The 24,500-nt window shown below is 42.6% G+C and overlaps 1 protein-coding gene across 1 annotated transcript; it reads left to right on the forward strand.

Annotated features, from left to right (window-relative positions):
• Window positions 1-7,149: 7,149 nt before the first annotated feature.
• On the forward strand, window positions 7,150-23,774 carry LOC140367801 (tumor necrosis factor receptor superfamily member 10B-like). The gene is made up of 10 exons (XM_072454469.1): window positions 7,150-7,376; window positions 15,788-15,950; window positions 16,902-17,033; window positions 19,828-19,939; window positions 20,010-20,143; window positions 20,229-20,330; window positions 20,402-20,448; window positions 20,550-20,831; window positions 21,189-21,225; window positions 21,750-23,774. The coding sequence occupies exons 1-10, from the start codon at window positions 7,344-7,346 to the stop codon at window positions 22,049-22,051; spliced, it is 1,344 nt and encodes a 447-aa protein (XP_072310570.1). The 5' UTR covers window positions 7,150-7,343; the 3' UTR covers window positions 22,052-23,774.
• Window positions 23,775-24,500: the final 726 nt, after the last annotated feature.

Genomic DNA, 24,500 nt, shown 5'->3' on the forward strand with positions numbered 1-24,500 from the left:
TCAGTTTATTGATGAATGTCTTTTTGTTTATTGATGATGAATGTCTTTACATTTAGTAACCCATAATCCAGACAGCACAGCTTCATTTAGCACACATACCTCGAGCAGAGCATACGAATGCCAGTAAAACGATAGATTCCCCCATCACCTCAGTGTTATCTGTGTGTACACAGTCTGACCGGCTCTTAATCTCCTCCGATGACTGAAGCCTGTCTCTTACACACCCCCTGAAACACACCGGGTCAGGCGATGAATCAGGCCACATTACAGCAGAGCTCTGCCCAGGTGCCAGGGAAAGCACTGCGCATGACATCACAGAGGCTGCAACAAAGAGCAGCATTCCTCTGTCTATCGTAACCCTGCACGTTAATGTACAGCCCACTTCAACCAGACAGCACCAGTCATCAGGCGCTCTCGCTGCAAACTACAGGTTAACCTCTTAACCGCAAACAGGGACGAGGCTTTGATTGTGACCCTTCACCTTGTGTGTGTGTGTGTGTGTGTGTGCGTGTGCGTGTGCGTGTGCGCGTGTGTGTGTGTGTGTGCGTGCGTGTGCGTGTGTGTGTGCGCGTGCGCGTGTGCGTGTGCGTGTGTGCGTGTGTGGGAGAGAGGAGGAGGGTATCTCTGTTTGGTTGAGGAAGTCGCAAAGACAATAAGACACTTGACAATGTATTTCCAGCACAGTTTTTGCCAGGAACTCCCGCATGATTTGTATTGAACTTTTGTCAAACGGTGTGATTTTTCCCATTGGTGCCACAACAACATGAGAAAAGTGCACGGACAATGTTTCATCACATTCTCTTCAGTTGTCAAAACACTGCAGTGAAAGGGACCCTTATGTAGGCTCTCTAAGCGTTTGACAAAAACATTGTAAATTCTGAAAAGGAGGCAAAAGTGAAGTGGAGCATAATGTAATTTCAATGGAGAAACTGGGATTCATTAAGAATATCACAAAATATGAAAGGTGGTTTTGTCAAATGAAAACCAGTCGGATACATGTGAGTGATATCAGAGCCCGGTTTAAACACATTCACAAAGATATTTTACATTATTTGTTCATTTAATAGGAGATTATACAAACACAAGATTGTATTTTTGTCTGAATTTTTTAGGTTTTACTTGACAAAAAATTACAGAAATGTTGAACCCACCAGAGTTTTTCATTTTATCTAAAAATGTATTGCATACTTAACCATAAATTACACATTTTTGAAGCTAAAATCCAATCTTGAAGCTAGAATTACTATTATTTGTTCCCCTTCTTTGTAAAAGCAAAGAAAGCTAACAAATTTCTAATCTGGAAGCACTTTTTTGTTGTTAAAAATATATAAATACCAATAGTATTTAGACTTTGTGTCAGTTAATCTTCAATCTAAAAAATATGAACATCTGATTTTTAAAGGGTCTGCACATTGAGCGGTAAAACATGTTGGTTGTGAAATAAATAAATAGAGAAGATAAACATATGCTCCAGTAAATGAACCAGTTTCTCAGTTCAGTGAGGCGCAGGGGTGAGCGCTTGCACATTTTCTTTTTGACCTCTTCTTGTGAACCTTGGGAGCAATCACCCTGCTGCTGCTGCTGCTGCTGCTGCTGCTGCTGCTGCTGCTGCTGCTGCTGCTGCTGCTGCTGCTGCTGCTGCTGCTGCTGCTGTTGTTTTTCTTACCACAGTTTCATCTTCAGGGGTCTGCGAAAATATATCATTGTTTACTCTGAACCCAAAGATCCCATTTTCATGTCACTATCCATCAAAGCCATGGCACTTTTTTACTTCTTTAAATGCAAGTACTTGTTGCTGGACTTTAACAGCAACAAACTAGACAATTCCTTTTACTTTACAAATCATAAAAGCACTTTCCTTTTCAAGTGGACAAAAATTAAGTTTATTTTTATGTAAGTACGTACCACAAAGAGGGACCTTATAATGAGGGAGAACAATTACAACATAGACCAAACATAGTAGCTCTTCTTCACAATATGGCTCATTTCAATGTTATTAAGCAGGATTAGCCCAGTGTCCATCCTAGTGTCCAACAGAATACACCCTTAGGAACCACTGGTTATAAGGAATGCAGGACTAACTCTCTTTTAAATAGCATAATTATGCACAACATGTTCCTGTACGAGATAACGTGCGATGAGATAATGATGTAAAGGACAGCAAACAAAGGAACATCAATTATACTGCATATTTACACAGACTATTTCTGTTCATTCCTATAACACGAGAAACAATAGCCAGAAGCGTCACAAGATAAAGTCAGTGGCGCTCACAGAGTTTCTCTTCCTTTTATCTCGTCTGCCTTTCCTGCAGCAAATCAGACATGGAACAAGTACTGGCTCTCTATTACTGGTCATGTAAAAGTAACTCTGCTGTAGTGTCAGTTAAACTCACTTTGGATAATATCATTGTTAGATCTTCTTGTGTTCTTTCATTTGCCGACTGTATCCATAAAAAATACAACTGCAGTACACACAACGATACATAAACAAAGGCAAAATAGATGCAAATGAACCTTTGTCTTCACAACCAAATGTAAACTTGACCAGTCCAGAATAATGATGTTTTTTCTACTTTTTTGTAAACTAATCAAGCCTGCTGCCATAAATACAGACTCAGGATAAGCCTCCAAATAACTCAATCATACATTTCCTGTTTTTAAGCATGTAGTTGGTGACCTCAGAAGGAAGAGCACAGGATGTGTCCAAGAGGAGGACACAAATTTCTTTCCTAGATAGATCTAACTTAAGCGGCACTTCACTTTGTCAGGAACCTCTGGGATGCATCCAAAATGATGTTGTTTATTTGACACTTGTTAAAGACCGGTCATCGATTCATCTTCTCTCATGCTGACCTTTACTTCTGTCTTCTTAGTTCCTCTAAACCCCAAAACATGTGGCTACAGCACTGTGGTGTGAGTTACTAGTAAGTAATTGCCCAATCACAGCTCATTCACCGCCGCTCTGTCTGACATTTGGCCAAGTCCAATCCTGCTTGTTTAGCTCCTGTTTGTTTTTTGATTGCTTGTTTTGTAAATGACCCTGGAATGGAGCCCTGCCGCTGGCCAAACATTTCCCTATGTCTCCTCCCCTGCTCGGCACAGGATTTGCACAGCCGAACCACTTGAGATAAAGATGTTGTCTGCAGGAACTATTTAAGAGGATGTTTAATTAGTGAAGGCTATGCAAGTTTAAACATCTCTTTTCCCCCCTGAGTATAGGAGGAAAAATCTATGGGGCAGTTTCTGTACCTGAAGTATTTATGGAGCAACAAAGTAAAATAAAGTATGATGTCTTCTATGTGCATATGCTTCTTGGCCTGATCCTTTCCTGTACTTTTTGTGTCTCATAATTCTCTGCTTCTTCAGGCTTGTTTTAACGGCATATTACTTATTTTCTCAATTTTATAAAGCTCACATTCTATATAGCTCAAGAATGAAGTCAAATGAAGTAAATTGGACAAAAACTCTACAGTTGTGGCATAAACAAAAGTGTTTAGCTTGAAGCTGCTTCAGAGAGTCAAATTCAGGCCATGGTTGCAGCAGCAGTATTGTGAAGTAATAGTTTTAAAAGGTCAAAACAAGATATAAAATGCTAACACTTCATAACAACCACACTTTTAATAAAGCATGAACCAAGACTTCATTCTTAATTAGGTTAAGCTAGTTAGTTTGAACGGGACCCGGCTGGGCACAGCCCGAAGGAGCGACGAGGGGCCGCCCTCCCGTGGGCCCACCACCTGCAGGAGGATCCATAAGGGGCCGGTGCAGAGAGATCTGGGCGGCAGTCAACGGCAGGGGCCTCGGCGACCAGATCTCCAGACAAACTCTGGGGACATGGAATGTCACCTCGCTGGGGGGGAAAGAGCCTGAGCTTGTGCGGGAGGTTGAGCGATACCGACTAGATATAGTCGGCCTCACCTCCACGCACAGTTTGGGCTCTGGAACCCATCTCCTCGAGAGGGGCTGGACGCTCCACTTCTCTGGTGTTGCCCGCGGGTAGAGGCGGCGGGCTGGTGTGGGCTTGCTTATAGCCCCTCAGCTCAGCCGCCACGTGTTGGAGTTTACCCCAGTGAACGAGAGGGTCGTGTCCCTCCGCCTTCGGGTGGGGGACAGGTCTCTCACTGTTGTGGCGGCCTACGGGCCGAACAGCAGTGCAGAGTACCCGGCCTTCTTGGAGTCCTTGGGAGGAGTACTGGACAGTGCACCGACCGGGGACTCTGTTGTTCTACTGGGGGACTTCAACACCCACGTGGGCAATGACAGTGACACCTGGGGAGGGGTGATTGGAAAGAATGGCTTGCCCGATCTGAACCCGAGCGGTGTTCAGTTATTGGACTTCTGTGCTAGCCACGGATTGTCCATAACGAACACCATGTTCAAGCACAAGGGTGTTCATCAGTGCACATGGCACCAGGACACCCTAGGCCGGAGGTCAATTATCGACTTTGTTATCGTGTCATCTGACCTCCGGCCGCGTGTCTTGGTCACTCGGGTGAAGAGAGGGGCAGAGTTGTCAACCGATCACCACCTGGTGGTGAGTTGGATCCGCTGGCGGAGGAGGAAGCCGGACAGACTTGGCAGACCCAAGCGCATTGTGAGGGTCTGTTGGGAACGTGTAGTGGAGCCCTCTGTCAGTAGGGTATTCAACTCGCACCTCCGGGAGAGCTTCTCCCATGTCCCGGGGGAGGTTGGGGACATTGAGTCCGAGTGGACCATGTTCTCCGCCTCCATTGTTGATGCGGCTGCTCGGAGCTGTGGTCGCAAGGTCTCCGGTGCCTGTCGTGGGGACAACCCCCGAACCCGGTGGTGGACACCGGAAGTAAGGGATGCCGTCAGACTGAAGAAGGAGGCCTATCAGGCCACTCTGGCTTGTGGGTCTCCGGAGGTAATCGACAGGTATCGGCAGGCCAAGCGAGCCGCGGCTCGTGCTGTCGCAGAGGTAAAAACCCGGGCCTGGGAGGAGTTCGGGGAGGCCATGGAGGAGGACTATCGGTCGGCACCAAAGAAATTCTAGCAAACCGTCCGGCGCCTCAGGAGGGGGAAGCAGTGCCTCACCAACACCGTTTACGGTGCGGGTGGAGGCCTGCTGACCTCGACTGGGGATGTCGTCGGACGGTGGAAGGAATACTTTGAGGATCTCCTTAATCCCTCAGTCACGTCTTCCGAAGAGGAAGTAGAGACCGGGGACTCAGAGGCTGGCTCATCCATCACCCAAGCTGAAGTTACTGAGGTTGTTCGCAAACTCCTCGGTGGCAGAGCTCCGGGGGTGGATGAGATCCGCCCTGAGTACCTAAAGTATCTGAATGTTGTAGGACTGTCTTGGTTGACACGTCTCTGCAACATCACGTGGCGGTCGGGGGCCGTGCCTCTGGACTGGCAGACCGGGGTGGTGGTCCCTCTGTTCAAGAAGGGGGACCGGAGGGTGTGTTCCAACCAGAGGGATCACACTCCTCAGCCTCCCGGGTAAGGTCTATTCCAAGGTACTGGAGAGGAGAATCCGACCGATAGTCGAACCTGGGATTCAGGAGGAGCAGAGTGGTGTTCGTCCCGGTCGTGGAACACTGGACCAGCTCTATACCCTCCATCGGGTGCTCGAGGGTTCATGGGAGTTTGCCCAACCAGTCCACATGTGCTTTGTGGATCTGGAGAAGGCTTTCAACCGTGTCCCTCGGGGTGTCCTTTGGGGGGTGCTCCGGGAGTACGGGGTCCGGGGCCCTTTGCTCAGGGCTGTCCGGTCCCTGTATGACCGGAGCAGGAGCTGTGTTCGCATTGCCGGCAGTAAGTCAGACCTGTTCCCAGTGCATATTGGACTCCGCCAGGGCTGCCTTTTGTCACCGGTTGAGAATCAACACCTCCAAATCCGAGGCCATGGTTCTCGACCGGAAAAAGGTGGCTTGCCCTCTTCAGGTGGGTGGGGTGTCCTTGCCCCAAGTGGAGGAGTTCAAGTATCTCGGGGTCTTGTTCACGAGTGAGGGAAGGATGGAGCGTGAGATTGACAGGTGGATCAGTGCAGCGGCTGCAGTGATGCAGTCGCTGCATCGGACTGTTGTGGTGAAGAGGGAGCTGAGCCGAAAGGCAAAGCTCTCTATTTACCGGTCGGTCTACGTTCCTACCCTCACCTATGGTCATGAGCTTTGGGTAGTGACAGAAAGAACAAGATCGCGGATACAAGCAGTCGAAATGAGTTTCCTCCGCCGTGTGGCTGGGCGCTCCCTTAGAGATAAGGTGAGGAGCTCGGCCACACGGGGGGAGCTCGGAGTAGAGCCGCTGCTCCTCCACGTCGAGAGGAGCCAGCTGAGGTGGCTCGGGCATCTGTTCCGGATGCCTCCTGGGCGCCTCCCTCGTGAGGTGTTTCAGGCATGTCCCACCGGGAAGAGGCCCTGGGGAAGACCCAGGACACGCAGGAGAGACTATGTCTCTCGGCTGGCCTGGGAACGCCTCGGGTTCCCCCGCAGGAGTTGGAGGAAGTGTCTGGGGAGGAGGAAGTCCCCCCCCCATAAGCGGCAGAAAATGGATGGATAGTTAGTTTGAACCTAGTAATGAATACCCTATTACTCCTAAATTAAGCCTGAATCACTCTTAAAACAATATTTCTCTGTTATCTAATATTTGATATCTTTGTTTATGTGCAGTAATTATAAAGTGGCGCCAAAAATATTAACAAGTGTAACGTATTTAATTTATTTCAACAGGGGGCACATATTTCAAAATAAGTTCACACAGGCACAGTTAACAGCCATAGTCTAATAATTAAGTCTTAATGTAGGCCAGGGACATAGGTTAACTGCACTAACTGACATTGATTTTGTTTGTCCGGCGCCATCACAGACAGAGATCACTTATTGACTCATCTGTTGCTTATTAATCCGCCATCACTAGTTAGTCAGTTACACATTGAGCACACGTCATGGTCCGCGCATGTTTTATGATGTAGTGAAGCAGTGATAACGCCATCGAGCCATAGCAACAGGTGCAAATACAAAGCGTTGTAAAAGTGTCTGAATTGAGCGGGTTTGCGGCGCACGCGGCCGTGATGAGGCCGGAGTATCAGTTCCAACGCCGCGCTCTGATTGGCTGCTGAGGCGCGTGACGCATGTATTACTTCAGAGCTGAATTCTTGCCTTCACTTCAGTGCGCGCTGCTCTTCCAATGAAAAAAAGCCCCCAAAGTGTGTCCACAAGACCCCAAAGTACACGAAAGAAGCTGGATAACGGATAACCTCGCGTTTTTTGGACAACACCGGCGCGTTTGTTTTGATGTAAACGCCTGCCTTTTTGGAGACCTAAACATTGGTTCGTTTCGCAAAGTCCAAGTCCGGGGTTTCATCTCGAAGTTCCCAAGATGAACTTCGGTCCGCTGGTCGGGAAACTAGTCGTAAGTAAACGTTTAAACATGTCCAAAAGTCACGTTAACATGTCCAAAAGTCACGTTGGATCGTCTCGCGTAAAAGCTCGCCCGGACACTTCTGCAACGCAACTCCGTGATAAAACCTGCTTTTATAAACGTGTATTTTATTACGGCAATAGGCTCGTGTGCAGGCCTTGTCAACATAGAAACTTGACGTATTTGCGTTGACATATAGGTTCGTGTTTTTTTTTTTGGGACTGTAGATCAGGCTTGATTTCCATGTATCACTCTCAGTCCCGGGACGCACGCGGGACGCTCCAATCTCAGCCTGAGGCCCGTGCGCGTCCGAGTGAAGATGAAACAGCGGCCCATTGTCCCGCCAGACCTCGAGCGCAGGAAGCGACATTGTGTTTGTTATTGATGATGAATACGGTTAGTGTTTATTTCAGCGCGGCAGAAGCCTCTCCAGACAAAGTGGCGTGAAGCAGCTGGCGCTCAGTGTGAGAAGAAGCATGAGCTGCATGTGCTGGATCACTCACTCCACTTTACATTCACCATCTGCGTTGGACATCATGTGGTCGCTGCTGCTCAGACATTCTAGCAAAGGATGGCTTTTGTGTGGCACGGCGGACGTGAGATGACTCAACGGGCCTAAGTCCTTTAAACCAAATACTGGCACAATTTTGCTCAATATTAAGATTTCTGGCCGCAACCAGTTCTGAATGATTAATCATGAGTTTGACCCGCAAAGGCTTACTGCCACCTTCCACTTAGCCAGGCAAAGCTGCAAATCCCCCCCCCCCCCCCCCCCCCCCCCCAACTCAACCAATAAAGTTAATTCCATACTCAGACTTCTTTTCATTCTGTGGCTGTTGTTTTTTTCCAATGGTGCCGCAGCCAATCCTGACGCCTTGTGTTAAATGTGTGTGACAACTTGTGTGCAGCCAGCGGAATGATCTCGCAAAGCGTTCCAAAATAAATAAGATGCCGATATTGTGATTACCAAAACAAAATGGAGGATTCTTCGCTACTTATATCTTTCCTGAGTTGTTTTTTTTCCACAGAGAAGCAGTTGTTTTGATCTTCACACAAACAGTCTTCGTCTCCTGATGTGCCTGGAGCTTTCCTGTTTGTTTTCGCCATTGTCCGACAGGCTTTTTAAGTCTGCAGTGTTCCATTACTGAGATCAGATTTGCTTCGTCGGGTGGCAACTCAATGTTTATCTCTTCTGTAAACCACAGTACATTCTGGGGGCCTCACCAGCAGGCCCTGTTGCTATAGGGCCGTGAGGAAACTTGTCCCTCCAACAAACCCACCCTCCTTGTACACATTCACCCCCTGAAATTGCTGGAGTGTACGTGCCTGGCTGTCCAGTAAACTTCCTGTCTAGTGTACACAGATTGGCCGATATTAGTGGCATCAGGCAGTCTCGGAGGTTTATCATGGCTGCACAAATGTACACTAGATTGTAATCTGTTGTTGCTTACTGTATGTTTGGGTGTTGGTTCACACAGGAAATATCCTCTTCGGTCCCACTGGACAAGGCTGAGGGCAGGACGAACAGTGGGGACGGGCTCAGTCCTAAGTATGTCACTGGGGATAGAGAGTAGTGGTCTGCAAACAAACTCATGAGTGTTGCACTGCCTTGGATTCTGCACAGAGACCATGTGAACTTTGTGGGACTCTGTGTCTGCGGCATCTGTCTGATGCAACCTCGTGCAACAGAAAGATAGGACAGCAGGTCGTCAGGAGCTGTGTACAACGCTTCTGTCAGTGAGCTGCTTCAGGGTAGTACTGTACTGTTAATTAATCTTATTTTAAATGATTTAGTCTCCAGACAGATGTGTGCGCTTGTTCTGCCCCGCAAAACATTTCTTAACTACAGTTTTAAAACAAAAGTGTCACAAAACACTACGCATAAAATAACAGATAAGGTGAAAGTATATAGTTTGAAATAATTGTGTGTGAATCAAGCAGCCCTCAGAAAGACTTTCAATCGATTACGTCATGAAAAAAGGGGAAACAGTTGAATCATACACATTGGGAAATAGATTGAAAGGGCATTTTTGTTTGTCTATTTTAAAATCTAGAACATTAAATACCCTGCTACTACATGTGGAACTGTTACTATTTCCCTGTGTTTAGTGTGAGTTCATCATTTCATGGAGCCCCTGGTGTTGTCAGCTGGAGCATTGCCCTGTTTAGAGAGTGCTGAGTCACAAAGGGAGCGCCACCTGTTCAGGTGTAATGCATACCTGAGCTCACAGATCACTTTAGTTCAGCGCAGAGATAAGCTCATGTATGTGGTCAATGTGTCACCCTCATTTACAAACTGTATCACAAGAAATTGGCATTACAAGTTTTCCAAAAGTGGGTTTCACTGAAAAAGACCACTAATGACATATGTGTGGTGGTGGGTGTATGTTTAGGAGCCAATTTGACTCGGGACCATGCACTTTATTATTAAGTATCAGCTTTGTTTATGAAGTTACAGTTCTCATGAGATTTGTCTGATGAATAATAGCTCAAGTTAGTTGTTGCAGCACTGCGTTGGCGTGCGGCGAGTCATCTGATCGCTCAATCACATGAGTGTTCTTTGAGGACATCTGACTGCAGCAGGGTTTTCAAAAGATACAAGATACTAACACTAAAACTGGTATTGAATTTAGATACTGTACTTATTTGAACATGTATCAATACAAAGAAAAATTACATAAATATCAAAAAATGTTATATTTTTAGAGTTTTACAATGTCTTTTATCTTTATCAGATGGTAATATTAGGAAAACAACAATTTTATTGTGTTAAAATTACATTATATTGTCCAAAAAAGTGTGTTGGAATATCATTGTGGGACCAAAATTGGTGGTGATTATTGAGCCTTTTCCGTTGTATTAAAATTGAGTTTGAAACTTTGGTTTCAACAGCGCTGGCCTGAAACATCAGCTCTGTTTTTCAAAAGCCTGCATCAGGAGTTATTGTACCTGTTTTTTTTACAGCTTCACTTAAATTATGTGAAAAGTAAATAATATAATCTAAGATGTGTGCGTCTTACTAAAGTCACTGAAAAAAAGTAATCTTTTTAGCGTCTCACAAGCGTATAGCTAAGAGTTTGGCAATCATACAAATAGAAGATTGTATTGTATTGTATTGGAGTGACTGCAAATTAAGATAAGATAAGATAAGATATTCCTTTATTGTCCCACATGTAGTTTAATATTCTCATTATTATGTCATTAGTTCACCAATAATGTTTATTTTCTACACTTGGTTTTGGCTTTATAAGTGTTACCAGGTTAAACCACAACCTACCTTGTAATTTCTAAGCCAGTACTGTAACTAAACTAGGGTTATTCCTAATTGTTTTTGTTGAACTAAAACCTGTAAAGATGCACAATTTTAACTAGTAACCACTGCATCAGACCTTGAGAATAACCAGAGGATGCCCATTGTTGTAGAGCACTTGACTTGATATTACCCTAATATAATTATAATAGTGTAATATTGAATTTATGTCTATATTATGTATAATTACAGTCACAGCTGCAAATCTTACAAACACTAAGCAGCCTTAAGTCTTTTTATTGTTCAGTGGAGGCTTTGTGGCAACAGGTGTCTGCACTCTCACATTCAGAGCATATATTACTGTAGATGTCATAATATAGTTTATACTGCAGTAGAGGTGGGAGATCTAGTGAACATTTTCAGATGAAGAATTCTCATATCATCCACCCCTATGAGGCAGTACCTTACCAACTGATATTGTCTTTGTGTTCTTGCCGCTTTCCAGAGAAATAAACATATGAATCATCTTAGAGAAAACTCAACCTTTGTCACAAGAATGGATGAGTGTTTACAAAGCTTCAAATCCCATCGAGAATCTAGCTTTTGATGGCCACTTAGGCTCTTGTTGATCCTCTCCAAGTCACATATTCTACATTTTTGCTGCCGAGTGTTTATAGAGAAAGCTGTAAACTGCCTGTTCGTCAGGGCCCTTTTCTCTTTGACACAAAGTGGAGCTTTTATAGAGCTAATGCGATTGTCTGTGAAGCAAAGTAACGAATTCCTGTGCATAGTTGAATCTATTAGTCATTCATTTCCACTTGTTTTTTTTGTCCTGATATTGTGAGCTGTTCTTACTCTTACTTACTCTTACTTACTCTTACTTTGAAAAGGCCAAACTAATAGACTTAAGAATCTGAACTTGTGACATTCAAAGTCCACCTCCTTTGATAGCGCACTATGACGCATCTGTTAACTGTCTGATATCCTCCTGAGAAACCACAAAGACCACTTTAAAGTCCCATAACAAACACATGGGAAAGTGCATGTCGCAAACCACCTGACATTAAATCAAAAGAGAAGAAGAGTGATGTTTTAGTGGCTAATGTTGACGTCAAAGAGACACGTCGTTTGTGGCGGATAGTACACTGAATGTCACTGTATTGCTTGTGACATAGTGTCACACTCATCTAATCAGTGAAGCATACCTCCCTAGGAAACAGAAGAATTTGTGTGCCGCTTCCCTGAGTTATAAATATCCGGGCGAGCGAGCGGATATGTTGTGGCTCAAATGGGTGTCGAGCGGGCCGCTCTGAGGCAGGCTGCTGCTGCTGAGGGGGGGACAGTTTGGAGCTGAACCCTGCATGAAGCCCTCGTATTGTCTTGAGCTTCCTGTGCTCCCTGAGAGGAGGGGGCGAGCGCTTTTCACACGCTCCCACATGTAAGCTGTGCGTCGCGGTTTTGTGTGTGTGCGGCGCATGTTCCTCTATGTGTGCACACCAACTTTTAGTGTCACAAGGTTGCGCTTTTCACACTGTAATTGCAAGTGTTTGACATTGATATACAAGTCATTGTCTTAAGTGTTCACTCTGAAGTAGTCTCTCAATTGTTACAAAGCATTGCACCACCAAGCTTCTGTGTAAACAAGGCTGTTCAAATGTCCCACTGTTTCTACACAATAGTGCTAAAATTAGACTTTAATCAAACATTTTCAGCAGAGCGTAAATAAGATATCCTGTGACAATAATTAAAACAAATAAAGAAATGAAATAAAACATTCCTTTTTTGTTGATTGTTATACAGATCACAGTACTTTATTACATGTTTTTACTTGTTGAATATAACCGGGATACTGCTCTCTTATAGGTTTGTAGTGAAACAGTGATGTGGATTTTAAAACGTCATTGCTATAAATTATTTTTTATTGTAACTTTTTAGACAGTTCCGGCAGAGTTTATTGTAATTTCACTCGCTATAAATTGGGGTAAATGATCAAAATTAGCCTCAAAATATTGGCAGAGCTATTGTCCATCACATGTTCTGGATCCTAAAAGAAATCAGCATCGGCTCAGAGACTGATCAATGTTATTTTTAATTAATTGAATTAATGTGATTTTTTTAATGTTTGATTTAACCTTTACATCGATAAGCTTGACTCATACATTGTCAGAAACCCAAGATGTACTTGAAATGACCTCAGTGTGGCAGCTGTAGCGCAGATGCTTGTGTAACGGGGAAGTGTCTGTCTTGTGGTTGAGTTGTACGATTAATATGACTCTATGTTCATGTCAGAGAGACACATGGGACATTTACACTCAAGTACACATGCAAGGTTCAGAAGGGTTTCACCGGGGCTGCAGTGGGTAAACATGTTTGTTCTAATCTTCCTCTGTCATGTGCTCGCTCCCTCAATATCACCAGGATGAAATGCTGACATTCCTCAACATTACATGGAAATAAAGTTATTAAGCCTGGCTGCAGCTATTTAGGCTCGACCTCATTTGATTATACTTCTTTTATGTTTCCTATTTGCAGTGGGTTCAATAAAATATCAATCATTTAGTTAGCTTATACAGAGATATTTTATTGATTTGAACAAGCCTTTGTTGTAGTTAACTGTATGTATTTTTCAAATATAATTTAAATAAGCCTTATTTTGGATTTTTTTATTTACAAAATGCATCATGCCATTGCTTGTTGGTCAGCTATATTGAAATGATCTGTTATTGTTCAATATGAATCTCCCCTGCATTATTTGTGTGTGCCCTGCACTTAACTTATGTGTTTCTGTGCACTGTAATTAGTCTTAAGCATTTAAAGTGATCACAGTCGTCTAAATGGCCCATTGATAACCAGGTCAACTGAGAGGATGTCCTGTGATTTAGTCCTAAATGCATAAATGCATTCTTAGTGTACATGGCATGTGGAGGGATTGTGCCAAGGCACTTGGGAAGAACCCAAGATCTTTGGAGGAAGTGGAGTGGTGCTACTGTTGTCAAATAAAGAGAAAGTCCCTGGTTATTCTATTGTAACTTTTATTAGTTTAACTAGCATCCACACAAGAAAACAGCTTCACTCTAATACTCAGTTAAGAAGGACAAAAGCACATTGTTTAGGCTAATAATTTGTTGCTAAACTCTCATTGTACAACGGAGACTGGGAAAAGTTCTGGATTTGTGCTGGCGTGTTTCCAGGACATGTGGCTTTAGAGGGCTCTGTGCACTGAGGTTATGGTCACTCTGTTTTTCCTCAAATGCTTCTGGAGGTAAAATCTCACCACATTGTGGCTGCCCATGGTCTTTAGACACTTTAACAGCACTAGGATTTTGGTCTGGACATCTCATGTTGTAAATTTACATTAGAAAGTTGTTGGGCTGTTGATGTTAAACAAACATGCTTATTTGAATAGAAATGAGTATAAGTATTACTCTGGAACAAAGGAGACTCTCGTCCCTGCAGGTCTCTTTGACTTCAGAGTCCTTTGTTGTGGACACAGCCTCGAGTTAAACAAGAGCTTGGTGGGTCACTGTGGGCGGAGTCTGTAATCCCTGAGGTGTGTCTGCCAGAATGAGTGGACAGGTGTGAGCTGAGGACCAGAGAGATTTTATAATAAGCTCTCAATCTTAGTCTAAAACATTCATATTCTCACATTTTCACAAACAATCAAGACAATATTTAGACAATATTGAACATTGTACATTATTATATTGATTTTGTCTTTGATTGAGCATTGAGAAACACAACTGCACATGTTCTGAAACGTGTTGGATTGAGTGTCCGCTCAAGAGGCCCCAGAGCAGCTGCACCTGACACTGTTTTGAATCACAAATCCTGACTTAAACAAAGACAGGAAATTATGTCACTGTGTGCTTTCTATGCGTTGGCACTTTCTTTAGACACCTGAAACAGTAGATAATTAGTAATCAAAAAATAAATAAAAGGAATTCACTTTTTTATTTTTATGCATTTTTCATAGTATTTTTTTAGGAATTCTTTTCACACGGCCTTCTCCTTAGTGCCATTTCTATGGCCCAGTATTCCTGGCCTGTAGTTATACACATGAAGTATTCAAGTCTAAGTCTGTGTCAAACAAGCTGTTAGCCCCCCTCACTTTCTGCTTGCTTCTCCCTGCCTCCCCAGAATGTTTGGATAGATATAAATGGTGTGATTGTGACTGCACTAGCTGCCGTCTGCCTGCTTCTCAGCGTCTTTGGAAAGTCTGACGTGAGCAGTGCAAGAGGAAGAAAGGAAAAGGCAGAGGGGAAAGTTCTTTTGAACAACAAGGCATGGCGGTCCTCCAGACAGCCCAACGCAGCGTCAAAAGCAGCCTGGGTTAAAGACTGTCCCTTATTCTGTGTTCATTCTTCTTCTAATTCTCCCACACTTTGTTTTTTTGACCAGTAATTCCCTGTAGATCATCCCCACCTTCATCGCCCTGTCTTCAGTTTCTCACTTTTAAAACCCTTCCCTTTCGTCCTCTCAACCTGTCTCATTATCTACTGCTTTAGTGGAGAGGGGGCGGGTGCACCAGAGACAAAACCTCCAAATGTAGGCCTCTCTTCTACCACGAAGGTGTCGCGTTGCGTACGAGGGCGCTCCGTGGTGGTGTCGCATGTCGTTGCATTCAAAGCTGTGGAGTTTAAGAATGTGGGTCATTTGAAGTAGAGCCACTAAAGTGTGTTGTTTGCCAGTGAATAGGGCCTTCTCACATTGACATGGTGAATAGCATGTGAATAAACACCAGCGCCTGGGGGCCACACTAAAGTGTTCAGCCGTATTGTTCTCTGTACCCCACCTACACAAGCCTTTTATTATCTGTCGGATAAATCGAGCGCTGGAATCACATTTGATATGCCACCATGCTGCTTAATTGATCAGGTGTTGAAGCTTTACACAATGAAGCAAACACAAGATTAATCTTGTCCTGCTGCATAGAGGTATTTGTTGATGCATAACTTTACATCCAAAACACATAGTACATACTATAGCTGGCTGGATAGCTTCTCTAACTTTTCAGATCAGATGGTTCAAATTAAGCCAGCGATTGCTCACACACGGTTTCTTATGAAGAGAGACTTTTCCTCTTACTGTCCATCTAATGAGAGACTCTGTGCCATTAATACTGAACCTTGCAAATGTGTTCCCTTTCATCCAGGTGCTGGTGGCGTTGCTGTTTGAGGGTTCTGCAGCAGAGATGGCCCCAGTCGCTCAATGGTCCGGTGAGGACTTCAGAAACCTAACCCTGACGAGGCACCGGACATGTGTGGAAAATGAGCAGTATCTTCACCTGGGACTGTGCTGCCTCAACTGCCACGCTGGTGAGCTTAATACTGGACAGCCTCAGTAGCCTTCAACCAAATGGGATGTTAAATAAAATAAAATAGAATACAGTTTAACAATATCCATAAATAAAATTCTAATCTCATAGAAGACCAGGTCCCAATGCGTAATAAGTAGGCCACAATAAAGATAAAAAACCCTGTCATTCTGTAAAGTAACTGAATGACAATGCTGGAATTTTATTCAAGCAAATACTACATTGCCTAAAGCATGTTGAATTACTTTTACTCTATCATGGCTGAACTTAACATTGAGAACAGTAGCGACCTTTTACTCTCGAGTTCAACCAAATGCCTGTTCGCCGTCAGTTGGATTTTTCACATTCTGCTCTGGGTTCTGCAAACACGAAGAAATCAAGGGGTTTTATTTACAGCGGGTTCAAGCTGTTTGAAAGCATAACCCTAAACCAGTGACAGAGGTCCAATTTCAGAGCGCTGAATGGGTCGTCTGCTTCAACTAAAATTACAAATACGGTGCTACAGGAGTATGTGACTTGGCCGTGGACGAAAACATAGCTCGTCTTCTTGACTCACCTCTGGCATGTTAAATCAATTTACTGTCATGGATACGGAGTAGTCAGAAGAGTTGTTTTTCCAAGAAACCTGCAAATCAATGTTACAATTTTGGGGGAAAAACAAACAAAAGCAAACACCACAACTGACACAAAATGACATTGCAGTTAGAACAGTTTGTGTCAACACTGTAATGAAATCAAAGAAATATAAATGATCAGCAGAATGCACATAATTTAGTCAATTGGTAAATCTAATTCAAAGGCTAAACTCTTGTCAACAAAAATAAAAAAGCATGTTGTTTCCAAGAGCAACGCTGCGCCTTATTTTGTGCATATTGCCGCTTCATCAACATGTTCAACACCTTTATTCCTGCATTTTTACTGCATCACCCTCACCCTTGCATCTGTTTTTCAGGCATGTTTGTGCAGAAGGCCTGTGAGCGAGACCAGGAGCAGGGCACGTGTCTCTCCTGTGAACACGGACAGACCTACACGGAGCACTCCAACGGGATGAACCGCTGTTTGCCCTGCACTCATTGTCGCTCAGGTACACCACGGCCCTTTATCAAGCTAAATTAATACCGCCGGGGCTTCGGACTGCGGGGGCGGGATGAAGGATACTTGTTTACCCTGGGCCCAATGGGAAAGGGGTCCTCCCATAGACTGTAATGTGAATTCATGATTGATGATGTGCGGTTCCTCCAACACGGTTTGTGCACTGGGCCCAGATGTTCCTGCTGCACCCCGATTGCATACAAGTGTTTTGGGAAGATTTTACGATAATTTAAATAATACGACAATACAGTGTGACCAAACAGTGTGCAGTATACTGGAATTGTTACTTGACAAACTATAAACGCTAAATGTTTTAAATGAGCTAAAGATGGCTCAGCTAACGATGGCTCAGCTAACGATGGCTCAGCTAACGATGGCTCAGCTCTTGGTGCCGCTCTCAAACGCTCTGGAAGTGTAAATCGCTGTCAACTATTATTTGATTTGATTCAGAACGAGGCCTGCCACAGTAATTACTATATTGACTTATCGTTCAATAAATAACAGTTGGGGCTCAGTATTTATCATGTATATATTTTCTTTGAACTAGCAGGTATTTGAGTTGTAGAGGGTCAACTAAGTAACTTCTATCAATAACTATGGATACTAATTTACTGCTGACGTGTTTCCTCGAGCTATTTTAACATGGGCATCATTGTCTGCTGTGATATTTTTCAGATTCAGAATGATTTTTTTAGGCCTCCTCAGAACTTGGACCTTTGTTTTAATTTGTTTCAGAACTCATTTGGCATGGAAAGCTGAATAAAAACTAACTAAACTAACTCACTTACTGTGAGAGTTAACAAAGATACAATCACCACAATAAGACATTGATTCATTTATTGAGGCATCACAAATTGTACATAGCAGGTTTATATCGGAGCCAAATTCAATAAAATCTCTAACTGAGTTGTCCTTTAATTCAGTCCAGCGCTATTAAAATGGATCAATGAAGTTGGTCCTCAAACCAGTTTGCCAAAGATACTATATTGTTTGGGAAAGTCAATACCTTTTTGTGTGTGTCCCCGCCTCGCTGGACCCACTCATGAAAATGTGATCTTATGATGTTACATGGAGTAGCAGGGAGTGTCTTTGTTGTTTTGTTCGCAGTGCGCTGCACGAGCATGTTGGCTGTCCCTGTAGAGTTGCTAGTGTGTCTGTCTTACCTGGGTGCACAGGGTGTGGCGGTGTCCCATTGTCTCCCACACTGGGGCGTCTTTGTGCCCCGGTGAAAGGCTGGAGCCACAGAAAAGAGACTAGTGTTACATAGGATGTGTTTTGGAGCCCTGTCTTTAGTGTTTTAAAAAAAGATCTTTGTGTACTAGTTCTGACTTTTTGACGTCTTCTTAACTGTTATTCATCCCTTAAGAACTGCACTTTTGCTACAAAATTGGCCATTTTAATAATTTCATGTCTAGTATTTTCTTGTACACAAACAGGAAATATAATATGTGCCTTCTGTTCCTAGCTGCAGTGCTTTTCATATGCTGCATGAATTATTCAAATAGACAGGATACTGAGATTAGAGAGTTTAGACAAAGTTCAGAGATTTACATATCAACTTGAATTTGAGTGTGACTGCTTAAGCTTTTTGTAAACAAGCACTTTGTGCCTAAGGCGATTGAACCCTAGTGCTTCAACTCAAAAACAAATTTCAGTGTATTTTTAAAGACATCTGCCTGACTGTTCCCTGATGTTTTGTATTTTCTGTGTCTAGTTATGTAACAAAACAAATCTGAAAACAAATCTCACTCTTTCTCATACAGTTTCAAAGGTTCATGGAATCTTCAAGTGGTTGTTAAGTAATTTTCCCAAACTTCTATCATCAGACAATGGATATGTGAGAAATGTCATTATAGAATTCCATTTGGCAGTTCTTGGCACAAATAGATTTGGTTTGTAAAGGTCAAGGTCAGCGCGCCACTGCGCAGGCTAAGCTCATGGATCTGATATGTAAGGAATGAATGAGAGTGTTTCATCAAATGTGCAGCAACAGCCAAGGACAGACAAGAATATAGTGTAGTATATTCTCTAGAGGAGGATAACTTGACAATGATTCACATTTAATAATCAAAATGTATAACAAAGTGTTCAGACCCTCTTTAAAACATACTGTAGTAGATTGGCACCGTCAAAATAAAAGCTAAAATAAGTCTTTGTAGCCTAGTTTTATGGTTCATACTAAGGAAAGGAATAAATAGAATCTTTGTAATAAAATTATAACAGTTTTGTTTTACATCGTTTCTCAGTTAATAAGTGCATAATGTCTTGTAAATGGAAACAGTGTTGTCTAAAATTGCCCATGACACTGGTGTGCTTCGGGCCATAACAGTAACTATTAAACTAAGCAATAAACCAAATTAGGTTACAATTAATAACCCAGGGCTTTTTGTAATTATATTAGCTTATGTTTATTATTATGTAAGGCTGTTTTTGGTCGAGCTATGAAACACACTATAACGTCCCACTACGGGGAAATGTCGAGGCCGAGTTATTATAACATGCCATTAAGTATGACCAACAAAAAGCTTAAAAAGATAAATTACAACTTTAGTATGAAAATGATTACACTCATTACAACAGTACAGATAAAGCCCGTCCTGGCATCTCCTAATTGGAAGTGGGTCCGTTAAAAGACTTCTTGATGAAAAGGGCTTTTGGTATAGTTTTTTCAAAGTCAAGCCTAGCTAACTGTGTCTGTAAATTTAAACTCATGTCAGTGTCTTTTTCCAGTCCTAGTCATCTTTTGTTTTTGTTTATTGAACCTTTTATTTCTTGTCTTGCCACAGATGAGATTGAAACTGCCTCTTGTACCACCACAACTGACACCAGATGCCAGTGTAGACCAGGCACCTTCTGTGTCCCAGACCAGGCCTGTGAGGTCTGCAAACGCTGTGCCAAGTGAGTGCCTTTAATCAAGCCCTTTTCCATTATGCTCCTCCTTTAAATAACACGTTGGTTGTGTTTGTAGATGCAAACCAGGAGAAGAGGAGGTGAAAAAGTGTACTCCCTTCTCCAACACAGTGTGCCAAAAACGGAACCCATTTCCCACTTCGAAATCCCCGTCTGCCCCCGTCCCCACCACCACCTCTCCATCGTCTATTGGTAAATCTGTCTTCTGTCAATTATTGTCTTTTTATTAGTGACATTGCATGTGTTGTAGACCTAAACAGCAATGTTTGTTTTGCAGTTATTCCCATTTTTGTCATCCTTGTGATCATTGTCATCATTGCTATCTTTGGAGCTGCTCTTTGGTGGTTTCTGATTAAACAGCAGTCTTGTGAAAACCCATGTAAGTCTTGATGCGTTACATTTTGTGTTATATATTAGGCAACACTTAATGAATGTCTCTTCTGTTAATAGGTTCTGGAAGTCACTGTGAATCCAGTGAGATAGTAAAGATTCCAATTGTGAGTGTTTTTTCCTGTTTTATGTCAAACCTAGCTTATGTTGTTTGCTTTTCTTTCTGTGGTATTAGAATCTGTTTGAATCTGCTTCTCACTGTGATCAGGATGAGAGTGGGGACACGGCGGAGGAGAGACAAAACAACCAGAATGCAGGTCTGGAGGGAGAGGAGCCCCGTCCAGAGTCTCGACCGCTGCTGCAGGAGACTCAGTCTGAGCTGACCAAAGCCTCCCCGCCCCTGGAGGACGAGGACCGTGGACTCGGGGACAGTTTGCCCAATACCACCAGCTCATCTCAGACCAGCCTGCCAGGCCTGCCCACAGGAGCTTCATCTGGGAACTCACCACATCAGAGCCCCACTCCCCCAAGACTCACACCTGCTGCCATCGTAAGAGCAATAGCAGTTGACTCATGAACTATTTTTAACTGGAGTCATGTTAATCACAGGTCTCAAAGTGTTCTTCTGCGTTTTTTTTTTTTTTTTTTTTTTTTTTTACTTATATGCTTATTGTTTTATTTTGGAACAAGTTTTATGTTACTTGGGTCATAGATTTGAAGTTTATTTTTGGACTTGGACTTGGTTTAGTCCTGTTTTGAGTTCTTTATTTGTGTTGTCTAGACTTGTACAGGGTTTGCTTGCTTTTAATAGTCTCAGATAAAGTTTATGTTAGATCATTTTGTAATGTGTTTCTGTGTTTATTCTAAGACAGTCAACACATTTTTAATTCTCGTTTCATTTTTACAGGACAATCCTCTTGGCCATCGACTTGTGCCTCTCCAAGGTATGTTCATATTATTTATAGTGATAAAACAATTCACCACAATGAAGTAGGCACTTAGTCAAGCTGCCTGTCTAAGTCCGTGTTTAAGTCCAAAACCAATGTATACTGAGAAAAAGTAGTTTACTAAGGTTCAACTTAGTACAGCAGTTCAAACAATCTCTACTGCAGATCTCAAATTAACCGCTTGATAGATTGTTAATCTCATGACAGTCAGGCCATGTCCAAGCCCTCAGGCGACTGGAACATGCTCCCTTTTTGCTTTTTGTTGTGCTTCATGCTAAAATAGAGACCACATGGCTTAACAAAGTTATTTCAATACTCCCAATACAATTTTATCTGTACATTCCCCTTAGTCAATTGTTCTGAAATGTTTTACATGGTAACAAGATAGAAAGATAGTGTTTCCTGTATTTAATTATTTTTGAGAATGTGGCTTTGGCAAAATGTCGTATAACTAGAAAAGTATGCACTGTATTAGCGTGTGTCAATTGCAGTGCATAACAGTCCATTGTCTGTTGTTGCAGGGTCGGACAAATCCCTCAAGAAGAGCTTTGATTTGTTTGACGAATACTTGGACGTGCGGATTCACAACAAGTTTTTTAGGAGGATTGGTGTCAGCGACAACCACATTCGCATCGCTGAGAATGGGCCCCCTGGGGACAAAGTCTATGAACTGCTCAAGAACTGGATGCAGAGGCAGGGACTCAAGGCCGACATCAATGACTTGCTTGACGCTTTGCTCAGCATGGACCAGCGGCGATCGGCTGAAAACATTGCATCGGCCGCACTCAGGAGGGGCTACTACAAGCACGCAGACACACCGTGAAAAAGACTCAAATGTACAAGTCAATCTGAAAGCACACAGACGCCATCCGAATGTGATAGTGTGTCTGAAGAACAGGCTCACCTCTCTGTGGCAAAACAGCCATATATTTCAAAGCCAGTAGTGTCTAAAAGAAAAAAGGGGAAGCCATATTGATGAGTGCTCAGTGTGCATGGACCACAAGACAGTGAAGTATTGGGGTCAAAGAGACGGTTGTGCTTTTTGAAAGTTATTTTGAGTATGAAGCATACTCACACATCTTCAAGCTAAAACTTTGGTTGTACTGAACTAGTAACAGTAGCCAGAAAATACTGAAAGTTGAGACGTCTCTGGGCGTGTGTCGAATATCTGGTTGTCTTTCCAGAACATGATACACGACCTAGAGACAAGGATATACACTGGTTTGTAGGAGTGGCATTATTTAGTCACGAATACGGTGCCTTTTCGATGCACTGACCTCTGGCACATGTAGGATGTCAACTACAGTCAGACCATATTTTTTGTATGTTAGTAGTGTTTCTACTTCATGAAAATGGTGGCAAATCCGTGTAAGTGTAATGGCAGCGTTACATTTAAAATGAGCTTAATGAATCTTTTTAAAGTAAAGACAATTTTCTTTCCCTTATTCACATGAAGCCCTATGAGAAGGATTTTTCAAGCTGTGTCCTTCTCCTGATAACTTCTGTTATAATGATATGTGATCCGGAGTTCAAAGGTCAATGTATTTATTCAAATATTTATTCAGTGAATAATAATGAACATTATTTATAACATTGCCAACCTATCAACCCTGAACAACACCAAAAAGTAACCTTTGTGTTGTTTAGTTCGAGGCTAAATTGACTGAGCTCAGATGTGTGGTTAAAATGTGCAGTTTATTCATGTTGTGTAATATTACATGCTTCATTTTGTTGCAAGATGGTAATAATTAAATACATAGAGTTGTTACACAGCATAACAGTGAACAATATATAATTTCAAAAATGTGTAGCAATCCGACTGACCAAGTATGATGCAGGTACTGATCATTTTGTCTTGGTTAGAATAGACTAAGATGAAGGAAACATTTTTTCTGGATAAACAAAGCTAAAGCATATTGCCCCAACATTTGTGTACATCTTTGAAAGTGTATTTGTATATATGAAACAATGCTATTAACAAGCCAGAATTTATTTAGTGACTGATGAAGTTATTGAGAACAACAGATGCACCTGCCAGAGTGTCTGCCAATTACTTTGTTTTTTTGTACCTTTGTTGTGCCCATTGTTCTGCAGTAATGCACAGAGTTTAAAAGAGTTTAAAATATATATTAATGTTGGAATGATGCAACAGTGCTGGCACTGCCATCTATTGACAGACAATGAAAATGCAGCCTGCATCCATTTTCAGAGATGTCCAAACTTCAACCTCACTGACAGTTCTCTGTAGCTCATTGATGTCCATTGCACTATACTATGAAATGCTCTTGATCTGTCCTGGTGTAGTGGAAGAAATTCAGTGAGTCAGCGTTATAGCACATGTTTCTTTTACTCTGTGGCACTTGATTGTTTTTTGTAACATTTCTGTGTTGTTGCCATTTCACGTGTGAGTCCCGAGCTATTCAAGTCAATCTATGTCCACTACACGTTTCCCCCAGTTGAAGATGGCTTCATTAGCTTCAGATAAACCATCCACCCCAAACCGTTTGTTTCTCCTTCTAATAAATGTTTTGTACAAATTTGTCAAATTCTCTTTTTTTCCCCTAATTAGTAAAGTCAAGTGCTTCTCTTGATGCACCTTGTCTGATTTAAACTAAATACAGCCCAAAGCACTGAAATGACATAAGTCAAAGTAGTATAAGTGATTATACTCTGCACCATCTCTCTCACCAGTTTGCAGACTGTGGTTCAAGCATAGATTTCCTGTTAGATTTTTCCAGTCTGTCCTTGCCGCGCACAAGCTCAACTTCTGTCTGATGTATTAGTCCTTCACAGAGTGGATCGTCTCCCGCCTGCAATAAACATTAGGAAACTCTCAGACATTTATAACAATTTCTGAATCACAAGTTAAACAACTCTTGGGCTCAACTTCCTCTCTAAACGTTCTCCAGCCGTGAAAGAACTCCTTTTCTTCATCTTCTTTCTTCCATTGCCTTTTCATCTGGGGATTCTTCTCTCATTCTCAGTTCAAGCGTTTGAAATGTGGATTGTGGCTTTATTGCTTGTCTCCTTGTTACAAATCTCAGCTCGTGTCAGTTTCCAGTTCTGTTTTGGTGCTTGTTTTTGTTTGCCAGTCCCATTTACTGTCGACGTCGTCCATAATTGCAGCTCAGTTCATCTCTGTATTTGCTGCAGCACTCTTTATGTTTCGTAATGGGGTTGAGTTTGTGACCAGAGCTGGAATTATTATGTCTGTTTTGTTTTTCATATGATACTCGAGTATAATATTATGTATAAAAAATCTGTCTTATCTT

The sequence above is a fragment of the Eucyclogobius newberryi genome, unplaced genomic scaffold, assembly GCF_026437365.1.
Source record: "Eucyclogobius newberryi isolate DKJ021-1_F unplaced genomic scaffold, fEucNew1.0.hap1 SCAF_2, whole genome shotgun sequence".
Lineage (NCBI taxonomy): Eukaryota > Metazoa > Chordata > Actinopteri > Gobiiformes > Gobiidae > Eucyclogobius > Eucyclogobius newberryi.